Here is a 20,984-nt window from a genome sequence, read left to right as displayed (position 1 = left end):
TAATATTTTTGGGTCAAACTCCTGCAAACATAACAATATTTTAAAAATACACTCAGTGGCAAAAAGATTGGGTTACTACTTATTAAACTGCCAAAAATTGTAATGGTATGAATATTGACTTCCTATAATAATGCATTTGTAAGGAGGGTGAAACCTTCCTTTGTCAGTGAGCTCATAAATGTGAGAAGTTGAAGTGACCATTTTTTTTTGCCGATGAGTGTATTTAAATCTAATAAAAACTAAATTACTTACATGCTTTAAAAATTGATAAACGAATGTATTAAACTTGGCAACATTTAAGGTAAATAATAAATGTATTTGAACTTAGTTACCATCAAATACTAAATCTTCTTAACGGACAATACGTAGAGTATTCAATAAATGATGGAACTGAGCAGGATCAAATCAACTTTCCTGTTGAATTCCTCAATTCTCTTACTCCACCTGTATATCAACTAAAATCAAAAATAGAAGCCATTATTATTCTGTTGCAGAACATCAACATGAAAAAAAGGATTATTATATAATGGAGCAAGACTTATTTTTATACCATTAAAACCTAATCTCAAATTTGGAGAAGTTCTTACTGGACCTGCCAAATGACAAACAATCTTTACATCACAGATTCACTGGATAATCAAACTCTAGATATTCCCTTTCAACTTAAACAACAATTTCCTGTAAGAATCACATTTGCTATGACAATTAACAAGTCACAAGGATAAACTCTTCAAAAGGTTGGAATTTACTTACATAATCCTGTGTTCTCACATGAGCAACTATGTTGCTTTCTCATGACCAACTTCACATGAAAATGTCAAGGTTCAAATAGGGAAAATTGCAATTCAAGGAAAACTAGTATCAAAGAGCTCCAAGATTTTTAATTAGAATGTTGTTTATCCTGAAGCTTTGCAACTTTATAAACTCAATATAAAGAAATACATACTTAATTCCCTTATTTTCTAATAAGTGATTTACTATTACCTATTATTTCCTATTTCTTATTACCTAATAAGAGGATGAATGGTTGATTTGGGATTAAACTTTTTTGAAAATTCTGTGCATAGGGTGGGCTTAATACTAGTATATCTATATTATATAAGCACATATAGATGTATTTGTTTTTTGTTACTTATTCATTATTGTTCTTACCTAATTTTATTTGCTTATTTTTTCTTGGAACTTTCCCTTTGACATCAATGTAATTCATTTTGACCTACATTATTTGTATGAAAATGTGCTATAGAAATAAATGTTATTGACTCACATTATCAATTTCAGTTGCTGCCATCAGGTCATTCGTTCAGTTTACATGGATAAAAAGCAACTGGTTCAAATACGTTTTCATTGATCGTCTAAAAAGTTTAATAAAAACCCACAGGTTTAAATCGTTGGATGAATAGTTAACATTTGCATCAATCATCACTTAAGTCTAAATGCAGGTTTAATTTTTTAGGTCTAATATAGTTGCTCTAATGTTTCACCATAAGCTTTATGCTCATTGCCATAGTTAGTTTTTTTGTATTACACATTTTTACTACAAGTTGGATGGCGGTGGTTATGTCATGGTCTCTCCATAAAACCTGTTGACAAACCAAATTTCCCTCTTGAGACAGTAAAAAATGAATGAATTAATTAACATAGTTTACAAATTTATTCTTGTCGCTTACATATTTTAATATCATCTACGAGATAATCGCTTCAGTACTTACGTGGGATTTCCTTATTCACATATGCCTAAAACGAGTGAGTAATGCAGTCTTAAGTAAGATGACCCGGGTTATGAAACGGGATAAAGGGTTATCTGAATATCAAGCCTCTAGAAATATCTCCGTCAGATGCCGGGAAAACGACGATTCTGAAAAGAAAAATATCCATTAGTTTGCCACCCGTTTTCTTCTTCAAAACTCCGTCTTACCAGTCGCAAATCCGCAATCCACCACGTGAGTCGCTGTAGCCAAGAAACAACTCGCCGGCCGGCGCGAAAAGCACAGTGGGGACGTGTGACGCCATTGCGTAGCCCTGCGGTGTTTTGTGTGTGCGTGGAGCGTCAAACGGTTCAAAGAGGAAGGAAGATGGCGGAAAACAAAGGCGATGGGGACAGTGAGAACCCCGAAAATGTTATCTTAGTCCCTTGCGTAGAGGATACTGCAACTGGTGTGGAGAAGGAAATGGAAACCCCGGTGATTACAGAGCAGGCACAGGTATATATCGAGGCCCTGAGTCCAGAAAAGAGCGGCGCTGAGCCGAACGGAGGAGGGGAAAGCGGCAGCCCTGGGAACAGCAATAGAGAGAACGCGGAGACAGCGGGCCCCGAGGAGCCCGAAATAAGCACCGCTACGGCCTCCACTGCCATAGTATTACCTTTGGCAGCTCCCGCTCATTATCCTGTCACCTTGACGGCGCCTCCTCCGTCAACCGGCACGTCGGCTCCGCTCGTTTCGGGTCCCATTGCTTCAATGGCTCACACATCGACCCCCACCTCCTCGACAGAACCCATTGCTACCCCCGTTACATCGACTACACCCTCTCCAGCTCCCACCACCCTAGCGCCTGCTCTTTCATCCACGGCTGAGCAAGTTGCACCCCTAACAATTTTGACTGAAACTCCCCCAATGCCCGATTCCCTGGGTACGCCGGGACCGGTGACCCACAGTGTAACGGAGACCCCTCCAGTGCACCCCACTTCGACGACGACCCCTCCGGTGCTCACCTCAACAGCGATGACCCCACCTGTACCCACCACTCCGACAGCGACTCAGCCAGCACCCACCTCTACAACTACGACCCCTCCCGTGCCTACGACGCCGACGGCACACCCCCCGGTACTCATGGCTCCAGCGGTACCTTCACAGACTCCCGGCACCCCAACTGCTTCGACTCCCTCTGCAGTATCAGTTGCAGATTCCTCGCCTTCCACAGCTCCAGCACCGACGCCTCCGATCAATCTGCTTGACACTTGCGCTGTATGCCGGCAGAGCCTACAGAGCAGGGACTGTGAACCGAAGCTGCTGCCGTGTTTGCATTCGTTTTGTCTTCGTTGTATCCCTCCACCAGACCGCCAGGTCAGCCTACAGCTGGGGCCGCACGGACAGGAGACGCAGATCGGTGAGTCACTAAACTTAATGTTTTTGGGTGAATAATCCCTATTAATGGGAAATAGAGGACAAGTCACCTGCCTTTCCCATGTCCCTTTCATGTTGTGTTCGTTACTTGTGATAGTTTGATGAATAATTTGGTTTGGGCGTAAGACATTCAAGTGTTTGGGAGCAAACCTCTGGTAATGGAACCCAAAGTATGCACAATCCATGCAGTTTGACAATTTTCCTAACTTGGATACAGGTTGTTAGCCAATGATTTAGGGCTTGGCGATGATATAATTGAGAAACTAAGAGACCATGTGTTACTCGTCATTTTCCGTAAAGCATTTCGTGCGATATCTCCTTCTCAGTATATTATTTGCTTAAAGTATTGTATTTCGTTATTAATGATATGCTTTTAATTGGAAGTGCCGATATACATAAAAAAAAACTGAAAGGTAACAGGGTAGCTTTACTGTAATTGTTACTGTAAAACCTTCCCATGTTTCATTACAATGCATAGGCTAATGAAAGCATGGTATCTCTTGCCTATCTTCCTAAAAGTGATGTCGCAGCTCATTGTCCTATTACAATAAATATATTTTTCTTAGACTTGAAAAGGATATTAGTTTATCCCACTTATCTCCACTCAATTTAATATTAAAAAAAGCTTTAACTGGTAAAGTCACGAGGGATCTTTTTTTTTTTTTTTTGTACATTTGGTGGTAAAGGTAAACCCTAGGGGTGGGTCAGAAAGGTGTGGTGAAATATTAAACATCAACTCAAGTGGATTTATTAAAATACCTCTTGCCATTTATGCAAAAATACAATTGAGTGGAGTACGAGTTTAATAAATATGTAAAAGAATACATTGGCTGTCTGCATTATTGGTGCTCTTGTTCAGATATTGATCACTAGTTTAACAGTTCTTGCGTTACCTTATATCCTTAGTAGTTGCCTTTTAAGTGGAGATGTGTTTATATGCGTTGTCTGCATAAGGCAGTTCTCATGCGTTTGTTTTCAGGAATCACTTTTGTTTATATTAAGTGTTGCATGTAATTGTTAAAATTAAAAAAGTTCAAAGGGTGCATAATCATCAGTGGAGCAATTTCGTTTAAACGTTTAGTTTCATTGGTGCTAAATGATAGCTAAAGGAATGCAGTTTTTTTTTCTCTCGAGAGGATGAGTACCATCTAATTAATAGTGCAGTTTGGTATCGTTTTTTAAAGTACCCTATATTGTCTTCTTAAGTCGATGGTATTCTCCATATAAAATCTTGTGTGCTTTGGATTAAGACACTCGTGTTTTTGTTTGGAGTAACTCTCTCTTAGTAATTTTTTCCACTGTGTTTACCTTTTATAACCACAGAAGTTGTCAAATATCTTTCAATAATGTAAACTAAATATTTTGAATGGTCAGATGTAACACCTTCAAATGAAACCAAACTTTTCTTGTTTTTACTTTATAATCCCCTCTGTTGGCCCAGTTTTATTGCTATTATTGTTGGGCATTTTGGAGTTAATATAGTGACCTAAAAGATTTTGTTAATTCACTTTCCCTAGCTGTTTATAGCCTTTCTAGGTACAAGTATTAAATGTAATAAGCTATTTATTTTGATTCTGCCTGTTATTTCTTGCTGAATTCATGTTAGTTTGTCATGCAGTTTTATGTGTGACTGTCCTCAAGACTTGTCCCTTTTATCTTCAGTGCCGTCACATGTGCCCCTTTTCCAGTAATGCTGGAAGCCAGACGCTTGCTGGTAGCCTAATACTCACAACCTTTCCTGCAATGTTCTGTTGTAGCCTTCATTAACTGAATGACTTGGATGGCATATTCCCTTGAATCCAGCTGCATTATGTGACATGTGCAGTGACTTACTGCAATCAGTACACGATTTAGTTGCAGGTAATCATCAAGGCATGCTTGTGTGCATGAGACATTATATGGCAACACGACTAGTAGTTGTGTAGTTTAATATCAGCTTTAGATGTAAAGGACAGTGCATAGTTAATATTATTGTAATTAGTTGATATGTAAGATATGCTTTTGTTAATACTCTTAACGTGTTTTTTTTGGTTACATAAATACTTTATCATTATGGGACCAGTATTTCAGTGTCATCACAACAGTGTCCTTGGTCCAAGCATAGTTTGTAAGCACTTATTGCAATGTGGTCTTTTGCATTTGTGTCTCACTTTTTGCACAAAGTATTATATCTCTCTATTGTAAAAAAAAAAATAAAAAATAAAAATAATAATCTTGGAAAGAGACGAGACGTGATTTTCTTGGAGAAACACTTGCACGTCCCACGAGACAAGTCTTTGTGCCAAGAGATTTAACTACGCCTGGGGCTGCAAATAAGACAAAGTAGATGACAAAGTAGAACATCGTGAAGAATTAAAAAATTTTGGCGTGGTACACATGCAGAGCAGGTTAGAGATAATGGAAGTAAGACAATTCGAAAGTTTCAAAAAAAAAGTAAGGATAACATTAGTGCAAAAAAACAGAAATTATTACTCGGTGAAATAACAACAGCGAAAAGAAATTGAATATGTTGTTCAGATTTAAACTTTAAGTTGGAGACTTGTAGATCATCTAATTTGTGTTGCTATCAAGGAAAAAAAAGTGGTGTTTCTTCCCAATGAAGAGGCATATCAGTGATAATTAAAAGATTTGGTGTTTGGTGAAAGTGAAATCCCTGGAGAGAAAATTTCAAGCCCTGCGAGACAAGAGCTTATACAAAAAGATTTGAAAAAAAGTCCTGCCCACATAACCACACACATGGTTCAATCATTTCTCATTTATGTGAATGCTATTGTCCGACACATATCTTGTAGAGAGAAAGAAACGATATTCACTCACGGGCAGTTATATGTTGCGATGTCACGATGTAATTCCAAACACGGAATCAAATTTCAATGCGATATTGATGAAAAGGTAAAAGCGAAAAGAGATCGAGTATATGGACATAGGTGATATGACAGAAGTATGTAGATATTTGGTTTTAAAGTTAAAGTTGGAGTCTTGTAGATCATCTAATTCGTGTTGCCATCAGGGAAAAGTAGTGTTTCTTCCCAATGAAGAGGCCTGTCCGCGTGAATTAAGTTTTGTTGTTTGGTAAAATTGAAATCCACATACACGAGCGACAGAGATGTGAATTTGCTGGCGTGAAATGCAGGTGGGATTGTCGAGTGAAGTGAACAGGGGGCAAAGCCCCCTAGTTTTATATTAAAAAAAAAAAAAAAAAAAGCTTAGACAACTAATTAAGTCCATAAAAGGCTCTCTGATTACAGTCTTGTTCCTTGTGTGGTAAAGCTGTGTTCTTGTGCTACCAGACAGACTGTAAATAAGAGTTTCTGAGTTGGAAATTCCATATTAATGCTGTATGAACTTGGAGCTGTAAGTTGAGCAATTTTGCAGAAAACAAAGTCCCCTGAATTATCTGAGTTGTGACAGATTGCTGAACGTTCACGTTAGTCAATTGTATAACATGATCTGGTCAGTCAGAAATGATACTTTTGAGGTTGAATTGCATTTGCTTGTTTAGTTTGCACATTATTTTTTGCTGTAAATATACAGTTTATTTTTAATTTCCTTCTTGCACACCAGTTGTTGAGTCAGTGGTTACCTTGTTTTTCTCTGAATAGTCCAACCAGAAATTCACGTAAATGCACTGAATTGGGAAGTCACAACTTGGAGCTCCAAACACTCCGATAGCGTGTAAATGCAACATAATGTAGGCTGAAATAAGCAGTTTTCTCCAATGCCACAATGATCACAATGACATAACAGGAGCCACGCTGTGAAGATTTTAATACTGGTTTCAATAACATTTATATAAAGAAGGGTGGTACAAAAACAGGAATTGGACATAGCCAGGTTTCTAGTAACAGGATAACACACCAGTCAATATATTTTGTAAGTACTGAGCCCTGAGCTACATCTTGAAACATATCTTTACAAACTGCCTTATTTAGAGATGTATTGGGGAGCTGACTTCATGATGAACAGTACTGATTAAAAGTGTATTTTCCATAAAATCCAAAATGGCAGTCAGATGTGATATTTCTGTCACTTGTGAAATTCCCAGCTCACAACAGTATTACTACATACCTTTATAACTTGGTATATAAAGGCATTATGGTTTTACCATAGCACATTGTTATAATGTGAAATAGAAGTGTTATAAACTCTTACTTGTGGTTTATGCATGTGCATTGTAATTGTATGCCAATCAGCCTTTTGTTTTCTTGTCGAAGCAAGCTCACAATTTACATAGATTAATTCACATTGCTTTGGTTAACTCTAATTTTGGCTGTAGACACTTGTTTTCCAATATACTCTCCAAATTGTACTGCCTGCCTGTTTATCTCTCTAAAACAGATAATTCAGAAGAAAGGTTAAACAATCAAAGAAAGGGAAAAGTCTAATGGTTCTGTGTGCAGTTAGATACTTTTGGTTTACGTTTGAAAAATAATGTGATGTTTTTCTGCATGACTAAAATCATCTCCTCAGTGAAAAAAGAAAACATGCTTTTTTTGCATAATAATAAATCAGAAGATAAGCATGGATTTTGTTTCAGATGGCAGCAAACCTCTTTAAAAGAGACCAAATAAAACCACCTAACGATCTAATGCATCCATTATGGCAATGTTCATATATTCATTCTTTCTTTTCGAAATAATCAGGCAGTCTTTGTTAAAATTTATTTGTAATTATTATACAACTATTCTTTTTTGATTGCAAGGTTTATATATTTCAATGTTACATAAATTATGGTGGACACACCAATTGTTTTACTCTTTGTGTAAAGCACTTTTTAAAATATATTCTATCTTTGTATCTCTAAATGAGATGATATAAATGACCAAATTCAGGTAAAATTCCATTACAACGAACTCCCAGGGACCTAAAAAATATTTCGTTATAACGAAAATTTCATTGTAATGAGATTCTGTATTTGTTACTATAGTGCTTTCTTTAACTTCAACAACAACAACATTTATTTATATAGCACATTTTCATACAAACAGTAGCTCAAAGTGCTTTACATATTAAAGAATAGAAAAATGAAAGACATAATTATAAAAAAATAAATCAACATTAACATCGAATAAGAGTAAGGTTCAATGGCCAGGGGGGACAGAAAAAACAAAAACTCCAGACGGCTGGAGAAAAAATAAAATCTGTAGGGATTCCAGACCATGATACCGCCCAGTCCCCTCTGGAACTTGCGCTCAGGCGTTTGCAATCATTTCAATAGCTTTTTTTGTGTTCATTTTAATCTCCTCCTGCCTACAAGTTATGCTGACAAGAATTTTTCTCAGCGTTTCTTTGCGATAATACACTTTCCCGAAGCACAATTGCAGCATCTATGGAAGATTGTTTGTCCGTTGCTGGGGCAGGGCAAAAACAGGCTCATAGCGCTTCAGTGAATTGACACAGAAGCAAATCATAAAAGATCGGGGTCGCGCTATAAGTCCCTGTCTTCAACCCCAAAACACAAGGCTGTGTCTCAGTACTTTAGGAAAACCAACTTTATTCAGCTTGAAACAGGAACGGCACACTTATTTATTGTAGCGTGGTCTGCCACTCTGTTATACACAGACACAGCAGTTGGGCTGCATCACCCATCGATATCTTTTCTGATTGCTTTGGTGGAGAGATGCAGAATATCTTTGAGCCAGCTGTTGCCCTGACAACAGATAAACAGTCTTCCATAGACATAGAAATCGCGAAAGTTTACAAACCTCACATTTTCTTGAATGAGTGCCGCATTAATTGAACGAGCATCTTTGAACCACATAAAAACTGCTTTTTCAATCTTTTCAAATGCAGCAGTTCACATACGTTTGCAACCCGGGTTTTTTTTTTTCTTTTTTTGCTCTGTCTTTCAAGAAAGTTGACAGCATCAATGGCGTAATTCTGAATTCACTGGCAACGTCTTTTATTTTTATGTTTTTTTTTTTTTTTGCTGCAATCGAGCTGTCTTTTTGTGTCTGCTGTTTCTATAGGAGGGTGGCGAAGAGTTAAATTCTAATGGATGTTTTTTAAATGTTGACGAGCAATAAGCAAAAGGTATTACTGAAAACCACAGGAAACAAAAAGGGCAAAAAAAAAAAAAAAACAGTATGAGGAAAGTTCGAAGAAAGAAAACAGAATTACAATGTTTCTGTTTGGGGATCATTGTGCACAACTGAGCTGCGGCCACAGAGCTAACTGCTCTGTGGATGATTCATTCAGGCATTTCAAGGGCTTTTGGGCACTTCGTTATAATGAAAGTATCTGCTGAATGTACTTTGTAATAACAAGATTTCTATGGACTCGCGTCATATGGGGAAACTGTCGGGACCATAAAAATACTTGGTTGAAAATTTTGTTATAATGGAATTTTACCTGTATTCTTTTCATAATACAGTATATTTATTAATCCTATTTACTATTGTGTCTGCTATGGTATTGTTAAAGAATTTAATTCTGAGAGCCCCAGAAATGACTACATCTTTGCTAATTCTAATAACATTTAAAGGTACTGTAATAATAATCAATAGTGATACATGTAGTACCTGGTGCTTTTCTATGAAATTACTGGATTGTGTGCTGGTTTCCTGATGAAGTCTTTATCCAAAATACAGGGGTCTTATTACGCTTTAGAGGTTGGAAGCTTTGCATAATCTTCTGAAAGGTGCTCTTTAAATTTCTACCATAATTCAGAAGCACTTGAGGGTAAGCAGCAAACACAAATGAATGCAAAACGTTGTCGTACATGATACTGAATTTGAAAGGAAATCCCTTCAAGTAGACGGCTTCTCCATTAGTCATTATTTTCATGCAAATGTAAAACTTTGGCTGGTTTACGGAATGTAAAACGGACAGAACTGTTGACAATGCAAAGACGTTTAAATGCTGTTGATCCTTTCACGTGCGAAAGTAAGATTCTTAAATATTTCAACTTCCAGTGGGCTGATACTATGCATTCTGGAAATGATGAGGTGCCCTCCTTTTGTTGTCTTATGCACTGTTTTTGATTGGTAGCCAAAACGAAATGGGATACATTCTTGGTTTAAGTGCAATATCTGGCTTCAGGATCTTGTTGATTCAGTTTAAACCATGCCATCAAAGTTGTGCTTTACAAAGCTTGATATTCCTGGCCTTTGTGAAAATTAACCCAATTTTTCAAACAGATGAATTGCAAGTCTGGATGTTGTGTGCTTATGATTGTACATTTTATGTGCCAGGCAACTAACTACTTGTGGTGCTACATATTTGACCTTCAGAAAATTTTCTATTTCATTAAGAGTCATCTAAACATGGATGTTGTAAACGTTTGTTAAATTGTAAGCTGAGCTGTGTTATAGTCTTTCTAGACTTATTTATAAAGGTATTAAAACAATTGACTGAAGAACAAATTTCACCATTAATATGAGAGTGGGACAATCCATCTGTTGTCCAAAGTCTGGTGTTTGTTGCAGTTGTGCTGTTATTTCTTCACCTGTAAACAGGATATCCATTGATGTTGTGTGGTTTGTTCCAAATTTTTTGGCTAACCTTTGGAATATTTTCCATCACCATTAGAGATCAGGTCTCCACATGGTTCATGAATCATGAGTTTATGACGATCTGGTTAAGTGAAGGGTTTTGTTTGTCAGAAATCTCCGCTCAAACAATGGCATCAGTTTGACAGGTCTCTTTATTTTGTGTTCCTGTTTAAGTATGGTGAGAAGATGAAAATGTGGAAATCCTCTTTCCAGAAATTGTGTACTTGTAAGTTTCAATGACTCCATATATGCAATGGTTTTTGATGTCTTGAACTCTGTAAGATTTTCATGAATGATCCAAACAACTAAATTGGGTTGATGAACAGTGTCTTAGTAAGTGAGATTAAGAAAATCTGGGTTTTTGATCTAACAAACAATTGCTGTTGCATCTTGAAAATTCTGCTGACTGTTTTGTTGAGAACTGACAAAGGTTAAACATTAAATGTCTATTTCCCGACCAAATGATTTCAGTAGCTGTTTTCATATTGAAATAGTCAGTAAGTAGTCTGTATTTTATGATGCAAAGCTGCTTCTGATTTTGTCTTGTTCAGTTAAGTCTATTTTTCCTTTAACTTTGAGGTATGAGTAAACAACAATGCTTAGAAGCTTGCCCGAATAATGATGAAATCTTGTTTGATTGCCAAACGATGTGAATACTTGTAATATTGAAGAATTGTTAAGGCCCTTTTGTATATTCTTTGAAGAAGACGACAACAGCCATGATTCAGTGGAAACAATAAAGGATACAATACCGGACCAATATAAGGGCTTGAAATGGATATGGCATCTGGGTTTGTTTTTAGTAAACTAGTTGAAACACCCAGTGTTGCCCGGGAGGAAAATAGAGGTTTTTTTTTTTTTAAATTGCTGGAGAAAAATAGAATTTAAAAAATCCACAACTTTAAAAATAAATTAACAAACAATGAAGACTCACTAATGTGCTTGTCTCCCCGCAAGGGGTGCAGTGGAGTGTGTATGCCTGATGAGCCCAAATAAGGGCGAAACATGTGTCGCGTACTCTTTGCATTATTTGTCAGTAAACTATGTAACATTCTATGATATGTTTCTTGCAGCTGAGAGGGCGCGGTGGATGTTTGCCGACTGGCAAACCAACCACATGCGTTACCTGGTAGGTAACCACCCATACAATCAGATCGGGACTCGGATTACGAATATATATATATATAGTGGTAGATAGGGGGCACTGTTGTCCCCTTGAATCCTCAGAGTAGACCCCAGGTAAAAGTCCAAAGTTTGAATTTATTATAATAATCCAGTGCACAAAGCTCCCTCCTCTCCACAATACTCATATAAAACACCAATACTAAACAATACACAATCCTCCACTCTTCCAGACGCGTTGCCACCCTTTCTCCCGACTCGGCTCTCCTGTCTGGGTTTCCCATAATCATTTATGCTGTTTAACCAGGAAGTGCTTTAATCCTCAGTCCATGATTCCCCATCACTTCCGGGTTATATAAAAAGTCCTTTTTCCTTCATCCCGGAAGAACGTTGGTCCTTCCGTCCCCATGACTGACGTGCTTCCAGATTGTAGTAAACCCCAGTGTCTCTGGGCCTTCCAGCAGCATCTCGTGGTGGCCCTCACGTTATCCAGCAGGGTTGCCCTGGAAAACTCCAATTCCCATGAGGCCCTACTGGAATATGGGGCCCCTTCATGATGCAGGGATGGCTCCACCTAGCGGCGTGGGGGTATTGGCCGGGATGACTGGCCGGCCATATCTCACAATATATATAATATTACCAAATCTCTTTCAGATGGTGGTTTCCCATTGTCTGCACTGAATGCGGTAGCAATGTCATTTGATGTTGGAACATTTTAACATTGTTGGCCTTGTGTCTGTACAGTAATTCCTAACAATTTTGTTTTATTTCTTGAACTGGTTTGTGGTTTGTCAGTGATTTGTTGTTCTTCAAATTGTTTTGTTGTTTGAAAGGCTTGAGTGTAGGTTGACCTTTGGAGGGGAAATATCTACGAATATACAGTAATGATAAACTTGACTAGGCACTTTGTCCTGTAGGGCTGTCAAATTAACCTAAATTAAAGTGTGAAAATTCCAATTAAAAATAAGTAAATATTTAATTATATTCAAACTTTTCTTAACAATTCTGGGCATTACACACTTTATTTTTATAGTGTTGGCCACACAGCAAGAAGAAACACAATCAACAGTGGCAAAAAAATAAATTTCCAACTGTACTTGGACACCTGTTATTTAAATACACATCAAAAGAAATTTCCAGTGCTTGCACATCAGCAGAGTGCTACAAGTCCCACAGAACGCTGTCATGAGTACCCTGTGATTTGCAGAGGCACTGTGAGTGATGGGGATAGGAGGAAAGGAGTTGTTAAAAAAAAAAAATATAAATAAATAATAATAATAATCAAATGTAGCAGAGTGTGGTGCCAGCACTTGTGGCTCATAAAAGTTCTTTTTGTACCCTCTTTTATAACTATTGTGGAATATGGGTCAGTTAGTAAGACTGCAACAGAGTTAGATAACGAGAAAAGTAAAAGAGCAGGCAAGAGGTAGGCAGGTCAGAGGCAGGCTTGTTTTATTATCTTGGAGGAGTTCAGTGAGCAGCAGCAGCAGGTATAGTTAATAGCATGGCATTCAAAATAAAACCCTTTTGACACCTGTGGACTCACCCAGAAAAGGTGCTCTAGTGCGACTTACTGCACAATGTCTACTTTTTTCCCTTTTCAGATGTAGCAATGTTTAATACAGGTTGCCTGAACATTTTAAATGACACCTCATTGTTTTACACATGTCAAATCAGCACCCACTTAAGACAGAGACTAGTTTTCAAATAATATTGCATTTTTGCGATGTTTTCACATATATTGTCTCTTTCTTTCAGGTGTGTAATAGAAACCACAGCATAGAGAGAAGTGTGTACATTGTAACAGGTACACACGTTGTAAATGTAGGAAGGACGATCCTTGCGTGTGTGTGTGTGTGTGTGAACTGTTAACATTTGAATCTGATGATTACATATAGCGCTGAAGTTACTGCTCTGTACTATTCTTTCCTCTGTATTTCATGGGGTACAAAAGAAACAGCATACAGCAACATATGGGGACTGGCAAGATCGGGGGTGGGTAACATGCGGTCACTGATTTCAAACCGCAAAATATTATGCAAATGAATATTAAATAATGTTGCATCCGTGCTGCAGTTTTCCAAAATGTACTATACAGGTCATAAAACGAATAATTCCAAATATCATATATACCTATGTCTCTGTTTTTTTTTGTTTTTTTTTTGTACGTCATAGACCATAAGGTGCATACTAATTCAGTGTGAGCAGGAACACTCAATAAAACTGAATAAAAAAAAAAAAATCAAGTGACAGTGAGATACGAAGAAGGCACATGCGTCAGCGTCTGTGTGTCAGCCGTAATTCCTCTAGATGAAAGAATGTCCAGTTCCATTGTCTTAAAAACAGCATTTACATCTCCAGTTATTCCCGGTTTCAAATAAAAACTAACAGTGTCAGATCCCTGGGTTGGGGGACAGTAGTACGAGGTGTGGCAAAAAAGTAATGAGACTGGCAACACTGCAAGCGATCTGGCAACGCTGCACTGTTGTCCTTGATAGAGCACGTGTATCAGTACCCTCCCATAGCTCAGTGCGAGTTTCAACTCCTTCCGTTAACTACATGATTTTTGTGACTGCTATTAGCGAAGTTGTGTTTTTGGTTGTGCGTCACGCAAAATGGAACAGCGGAATTTGGAGCAACGTTGTGCCATTAAACGGCAAGTGTGACGTTTGAAAAGTTAAAACGGGTCTATGGGGAACATTCTTTATCCCAAGCTCAAGTTTTTCGCTGGCACAAATCATTTTTGGAAGGCAGAAAACACGTTAAAGATGAACACCGTTCAGGGAGGACTTCAACTTCAAAAACCAATGAAAACATCGAACGTGTGAGCACTCTTGTGAGATCAGACCGTTGTTTAACATTAAGAATGTTGAGTGAACAATTAAATTTGAACAGATTTACCGTTCATCAAATTTGGTCTGTGCCAAAATGGTGCCGAAAAACTGCCCTCTCCATAACAGAATTTTTGACCTCAAAAGGCATTCCTGTGGTTCCCCAGCCCCCTTATTCACCTGACCTCAGTCCGTGTGACTTTGTCCTTTTCCTAAACTGAAAACGCCCTCAAAGGACGTCATTTCGGGACTTCAGAAAACATCCAAAAGAGTGTAACGGACATGCTGAAGACCATACCGGTTGAAGACTTCCAGGGCTGCTACCGACAGTGGGAACAACGTCTCCATCGGTGTGTAGCTGCCCAAGGGAACTACTTTGAAGGGGATAACATTGATGTTTGAAAAAAATAAAAACTTTGGTAAATAAAAAATCAGTCTCATTACTTTTCTGCCACACCTTGTATGTATCGTGATCGTGGTTTAGAGAGAATAAAAGTGAATAAAAGGTAACTTTTACAAGTCCTATAAATGTACACTGTGTGTTATAGACGCAAACCAAGCGTATGTGTGTTCTGTATAATATTAACATTAAGAGCAACTCACTACTGAAAACGACAAATATAGGAGGCAGTAGGGTTCGAACCGGGGACTCTTGATTACAAGCCAACCAATCTTACCGCTATGCCACGGAAGCAGTTGTTTTTTCCTTGAACCTTTTGTGAAAGTGTTTACTTGATCTTTGGACTTCAGGCTTCATACATTATACAGTTTATTCCTACATTTTGTCATTTACTACTAAAATGTGAAAAAAGTTTCTGTTTTAAAAATGTGTTTACGCAGATTACTGCAGAAGTGGTCAGTGGAACACACACACAATGTGTGTGTTCCAAATAACAATTTATTATTTCCACTCTAAAACTCCACTTCACTCTTGCATAATCAATCACCGCATGAGCTGTGAGAAGTTCGTGCACGTTCTAAGTTGGTGGGGGGATGGAATAGCTGGCTACTTGCTGCTTGTTTTTATCGGCACATTTAGAGGACAAAAGATGCCAGCGGAGAGGTGCGAACGGTTTTAAGGTGGACCGGGTCTACGAGTTTTTTCGTAGACTCTGGTAATTCTAGTGTTAAAGCTTGGATTTTAAAGTAATTTAATAAAAGTAAAATCAGAATTGTGAGTTATTTTTAATTTCCTGTAATGATATGGGCTTAGCATTAAGCAACAATCAGGGATTTTCAGGTTTAAGAGCGAATGGGACAGAATTAGATACAAAATGATACTTTCAGTCTTCCGGGAAAGCATTTACAAAAATTGTTCACTTACGGAATTGGGAAAAAAAATAAAAAGTTGCCTTGTCAAGCTGTAAATTTTACTGATAAAGTTTGAGCTAATAATTCAATATTATGAAATTGCTGATCGTGGAAGGAAAATGCAGAGACAAATCTGGAAAATACCACAGCTTTGTACAGCGTATCTGGAGTAACTTTTCCTTCTATTTAAAAAAAAAAAAAAAAAAGTGAATTATGTTCTTTCTTTATATTCAAATAGCAATGTTCAATCGGACAGCCCTGGAGTCCAGGGGACTTTATTAATTAGGACTTCTATAAAATATAAGGAGGTGTTGATACTACATGTGTTCTAAATAGTTTGTTCTTGCAGATCTTATGAAAGTTATTTATAATTTCTTTTCATATTTCTGGTTGGTTTATATAGAGCAAGCAGTATTTTTCTGTTTTGGTAACGCGATCTCGCAGTACGCATGTAGCCACTTTCCCCATATTAAGTTTCCCAAATAGTGTTCATCATATAAGCATTAATCTAAGGATGTATTAGCAGTGCTTGCAAAATCAGCAGGAGTTCTGAGTACTTGAGGGTCTGCGTATTTCTCGCATATATTTCTCTGTGGTTGTCGTATTCACAGTCTATATCATGTCCATGAGCCAGAGTGTCGGCATGCTGCTCAGTGGCCTTATATTCGGGCTTACCTCTCACTTTGGCAGTGTCTTGTCATCTTATGGTTTCTTGTTGTTTGTCACTAAAGTTCCTCCTGCATTTGCCTTGATGTTTAGTAGTGGCCATAGGTCGTGGTATGATGGGGTGTATTTTTCTACTGCAGTGAAGTGCATATCTCACACTTGACTATCAGCAAGTGGTGCTGCTGTTGAGGTCACTGATCATGTTGTTTTTTTGTGGCCATGCTGCCCCTTGCCATGAAAAGCACCCGTAGCCCCATCAGCAGTTCCTGTACTGAAGGCAGGACTATCCTTCCCATCATGTAATTAGCCTCTGCAAGTTGCCTCACTGTCAGCAGATCATTGTGGCTCTTTTCCTGACAGCAATGACATGTGCCTGTGTAATTTATATCATGGCATAAGCATGGGTTATATATATTTTATTCTAACCCTTCAAGCATCCTTGGGAATGGCTGGAAAGGGACTTTTCAATTGGCATTAGGGCAGGGCAATATGGCCAAAAATATTTATCACGATATATATTTGAACATTTGCGATAACTATATAACTGACGATATGATTGACACAAGACAAAATACTTAACGCCACAACTTTATTAGTGCAAAAAAAAAAACCCTTCAATTTATTTTCACTTAAACAAGCAGCTGTTTTTATGTGCATTAAAGCTATATAAAAATGTAACAGTGCAAATGCAAATTCCTTGCTGACAGTTTAACCATAAGGCATTTCCAATGGAAATGGGCTGACATATCCTGAGCATAACCATGTATAATATCCACAAGACTTAAAAAGAGTTGATTTGCAACATAAAACATAACATAAAATTAAAGCCTAGAGTGTCCATAGTCTCACTCAGTATGTTGGTTATATTCTCCGCTATGCAGTCAATCATATTGCGAGTTGATACAAAACTAACTCTGACCTCTTTAGTGACCTGGCAAACATATTTAATGTAAATAATTGTTTTACATTTGAGATTTCATCACACAGAATACTGAAAAACTTTCCTGTGTGTATATTTTTCAGTATGTTAGATTTTATTTCTGATGCTAAGACATCCAGCAGCTCTTGCATTATTCTTTCAGAGGTGTAATGTGCATTTTTACCAACATTAAGACTTTTGAGTGGTAAAGGGAGAGCCTGTTAGATATTCAGTTTCTCACTTGCACTACGGCAGGTACGCATTCTCGACATTTCCACTTTATTCTCGCCGTTGATCTCGAGATTAAATTCGACATGTTGACATTATTCTCGTAGTTTGTCATTAAAGTAGAACATTATAAACTAAACTTCATCTTAAAATGAATGTTTAATTTACTAGATTTTCTCAAACCCCCGTCATAAATTATGTAGCAACATGTCGACTTTATTCTCGTCATAAGTGTCAAGATTAAAGTGGAAATGTCGAGGATAAAGTCAACATCTCAACTTTATTATCGACATATTGTTTTTCTTCTTCACTTTGTCCGTATTTTTTTTTTTCTTCACTGTGGCCCTAATACGCTTCCGTACGAAACTCTCAGCAACTCGATGACAAAACTTTTGCTCAGGACACAGTGTGTGCTGCAAGGGTTTCTGCACACTTTTTGCCATATGGACGTAGGTCCAAATATGAGCAAATATAAGAATGGCAGATGGGGTCACTTTAAACAGGAACCACAGTGAGTGCTACAAGGATTTTTGCACATAGAACACACCTAATGCTTAAACAATTGCATGTGTATATATTGGTTTGCTATGTACTTTACAAGAAGAGATCTGCTGTACGCTCAGCCACACTATACAGACTGCGCTGATGCTGAGAACAGAGATATCACTTCCTGACGCCTTTTTTCCGATATCTGACAGGCTGGTTTCACTAGACTTTTTTTTTTATTTTATCAGACCTCCTCTTGCCCGCCCACCTCCACATCCTCTTTGCTTGTAAACTGCCGCTTTGCTTCCGCTATTAGCATGTACAGCCAGCTCTCGAAACCCCACGTCCCTATAGTCTTTGCTTGTGAACTCTGCTCTGCCTTGACCCCAGTTATTAGCTTTAGCAATATTTGCCCACCCACCTGCTCGTCCATTGCCATCTCTGCAGATCATTACATTTGCCTGTACCTGCAGATCTGCAGCTGTCATCTCACAATATCATGCGAGATGACAGCCGGGCGCTGAACTAAATTAGCCGTGCGGAACGCCTGGCTAAAAGACGCTAGGGAGGACACTGTGTTATAATTAACTTACCTATTGCAATGTGCAGGCGATGTCCGAAGCTTGAAAGTCTGGTCCAGTTGTTGAGTGCAACGGCTTTCACAACGTTGGCTCCGTTGTCGGTTGTCACACACACTTGTTTTTCCTCCTGAAGATTCCACGAGCTGAGGAACTCTTAAGCCTTTGGCTATATTTTCCCCTGTATGGTCTTAGGGGTGGGGGATGGGGGGAGGAAACTTGTTTTAAGGCACTTGTTTTGTAGCTTCCAGTCTTTGTCCACGTAGTGTATTGTGAGGCTCATGTAGGGGTCTGATGTTCGGCTTGACTACATGTCCGTGGTGGACGCAAAAAACTCCCAACGAAGATTTTAGAGAAGTTTTTCTTGGTGGGCAGCTTGTAGCGTGGATTGAACTTTTTTTTTTTTTATTAATTTTATTACAATCCATACAAAGCAATCAAGTTTTTACAAGAAGAAGAATTGAGTTAAGAACAGATAGATCCCCACCCCTGAGAGAGAGAGAGCAAGCCAAACGGCGTAAAATTTAAGGCTTGTAAACATACCTAAATTAATAAATTCTCTGTGCTTTATAAACTTATTTTAAAATATTACTGATTAGATCCTGCCATGTTTTGAAAAAAGTCTGTACGGATCCTCTGAGTATTTGATTTTTTCCAATTTCAAATAATATAACACATCGGTTTCCCACTGACTTAAAAGAGGAGAGTTTGGGTTCTTCCAGTTTATCAGAATGAGTCTGCGTGCCAAGAGTGTAGTGAATGCTGTCAGTGGATTGAACTTTTTAAGCATCTTTGTGAAACCTTCTCTTTCCACACTCTGAATGGGTATCATATCCCTGGCTAAACAATGCGTCACTGCGTTCGTTAGTTCCCCCCAGCGTTTGCTACTTTTGTAATAAGGCGTACAGCTATTTAAAGCTACGCCGATTGTTTGCTGAGTCAGCTTCTTTGGTCTCACCACTACGCTAGTTGAAGCGGACGCCTCTTCACGTGCCTTAACAGCTTTGTTGTACTCCAACAAGTGCTTCTGCTTCAGATGATTAAATAGGTTTGTGGTGTTTCCTCCCTTTGCCACGACGGCCCGCTTGCATGTTCTACAAAAAATTGTGCTTTGTTGGGTATCTGACGAGCGAAAACCAAACCAGTTCCACACTACTGAAGCTGCACCATTTTTACAAACCAATTCTGTTACATCTGTTTCATTCAACTATCCGCTTTCGCCCTTCTCATTCTCCGTCACCGCCATGCTTTTTCCGCCATGTGCGTATGAAAACAAAGGCAGTGCGCATGTGCGTTTTACCAATATTCTATCGCGATATTTCATTTTCTTATCATTGCCTAACATTGTACCGGTATTACCGTGAAAGGTATAATATGGCCCAGCCCTAATTGACATTTCAGAAAAGTAGTGGAACTCAGCCATTCTTGAATACCTGAGATTGACTCTGTTATGTTAGTATAGATGTCTTTTTTTTTTTTGTTTGTGTTTACCTTCTTCTCCTCTTGGGTAGTTTTGAATCTTGTTTTCTTTTTATTTAGTAGTTTTTTGATTTTTTTGTGTGTTGATATAAATGGTTATGTCTATGTTACTTGTTTGATCGAATAGCAGCCATTGTTATGTTTTGGTTTTTAAAAAAATATATGTGAAGTTGTTTTACATACCCTTTTAAAAACTGATATAAAATAAAAAATTTCTAATCTCTTCATTCTGGCTCGTCATATGTTCATGTTACTGCAGTCAACACTTAGTCTTTTGTTGGAGGTCTGACCAGTGGTCTGAGATGTACAGTATAATCAGGTGTGAGCTTAAGCCAAACTTTATATTGAGATGCAACTGGTGAGAAAGCAAAAAATATTTACTTATGTTAATTGCAAAGAAAATAATTATAAAAATGTGTTTATCAAAATAAGAATGGATGTTCCTAATCACAAAAAGCCACTGTGCCACTTGCCGTTGTCAAGGGAACTCCTCATGTATGAAAGTTCTTTGATTTTGCATATAAAATATCCAGGTACAACACTGTTTATTCATTGGGTAGAATTTGTTAGTAAAGCATCATGTCAGCCTTCTGGTCATATCTTTCTGTGAAAAAGGAAGACAACAGAGTAGCTGTCTGCTCCAACTGCAAAAATATGATAATGTGAGGAGGCTGAAAAATTAAATCTTTCAATACCACAAATTTAATCTGAAGAACTACCGTAATGAATTCTACACAGAATTTTAG

The 20,984-nt window shown here is 37.9% G+C and overlaps 1 protein-coding gene across 4 annotated transcripts in view; it reads left to right on the top strand.

Moving 5' to 3' along the window:
• The first annotated feature begins 2,029 nt into the window (after nucleotides 1–2,029).
• Nucleotides 2,030–20,984, top strand: part of LOC120525189 (E3 ubiquitin-protein ligase TRIM33-like) — a 159,357-nt gene continuing 140,402 nt past the window's right edge. For all 4 annotated transcript variants that reach the window (XM_039747291.1, XM_039747289.1, XM_039747290.1 and 1 more), the window contains exon 1: nucleotides 2,030–3,108. In XM_039747291.1, the coding sequence (XP_039603225.1) occupies nucleotides 2,076–3,108 (1,033 nt within the window). In that variant the 5' untranslated portion in view covers nucleotides 2,030–2,075. The remainder of the gene's footprint in view (nucleotides 3,109–20,984) is intronic.

This window comes from Polypterus senegalus, chromosome 3, assembly GCF_016835505.1.
Source record: "Polypterus senegalus isolate Bchr_013 chromosome 3, ASM1683550v1, whole genome shotgun sequence".
NCBI classification, from domain to species: domain Eukaryota; kingdom Metazoa; phylum Chordata; class Cladistia; order Polypteriformes; family Polypteridae; genus Polypterus; species Polypterus senegalus.
This window is presented reverse-complemented; position numbering and strand designations above follow the sequence as displayed.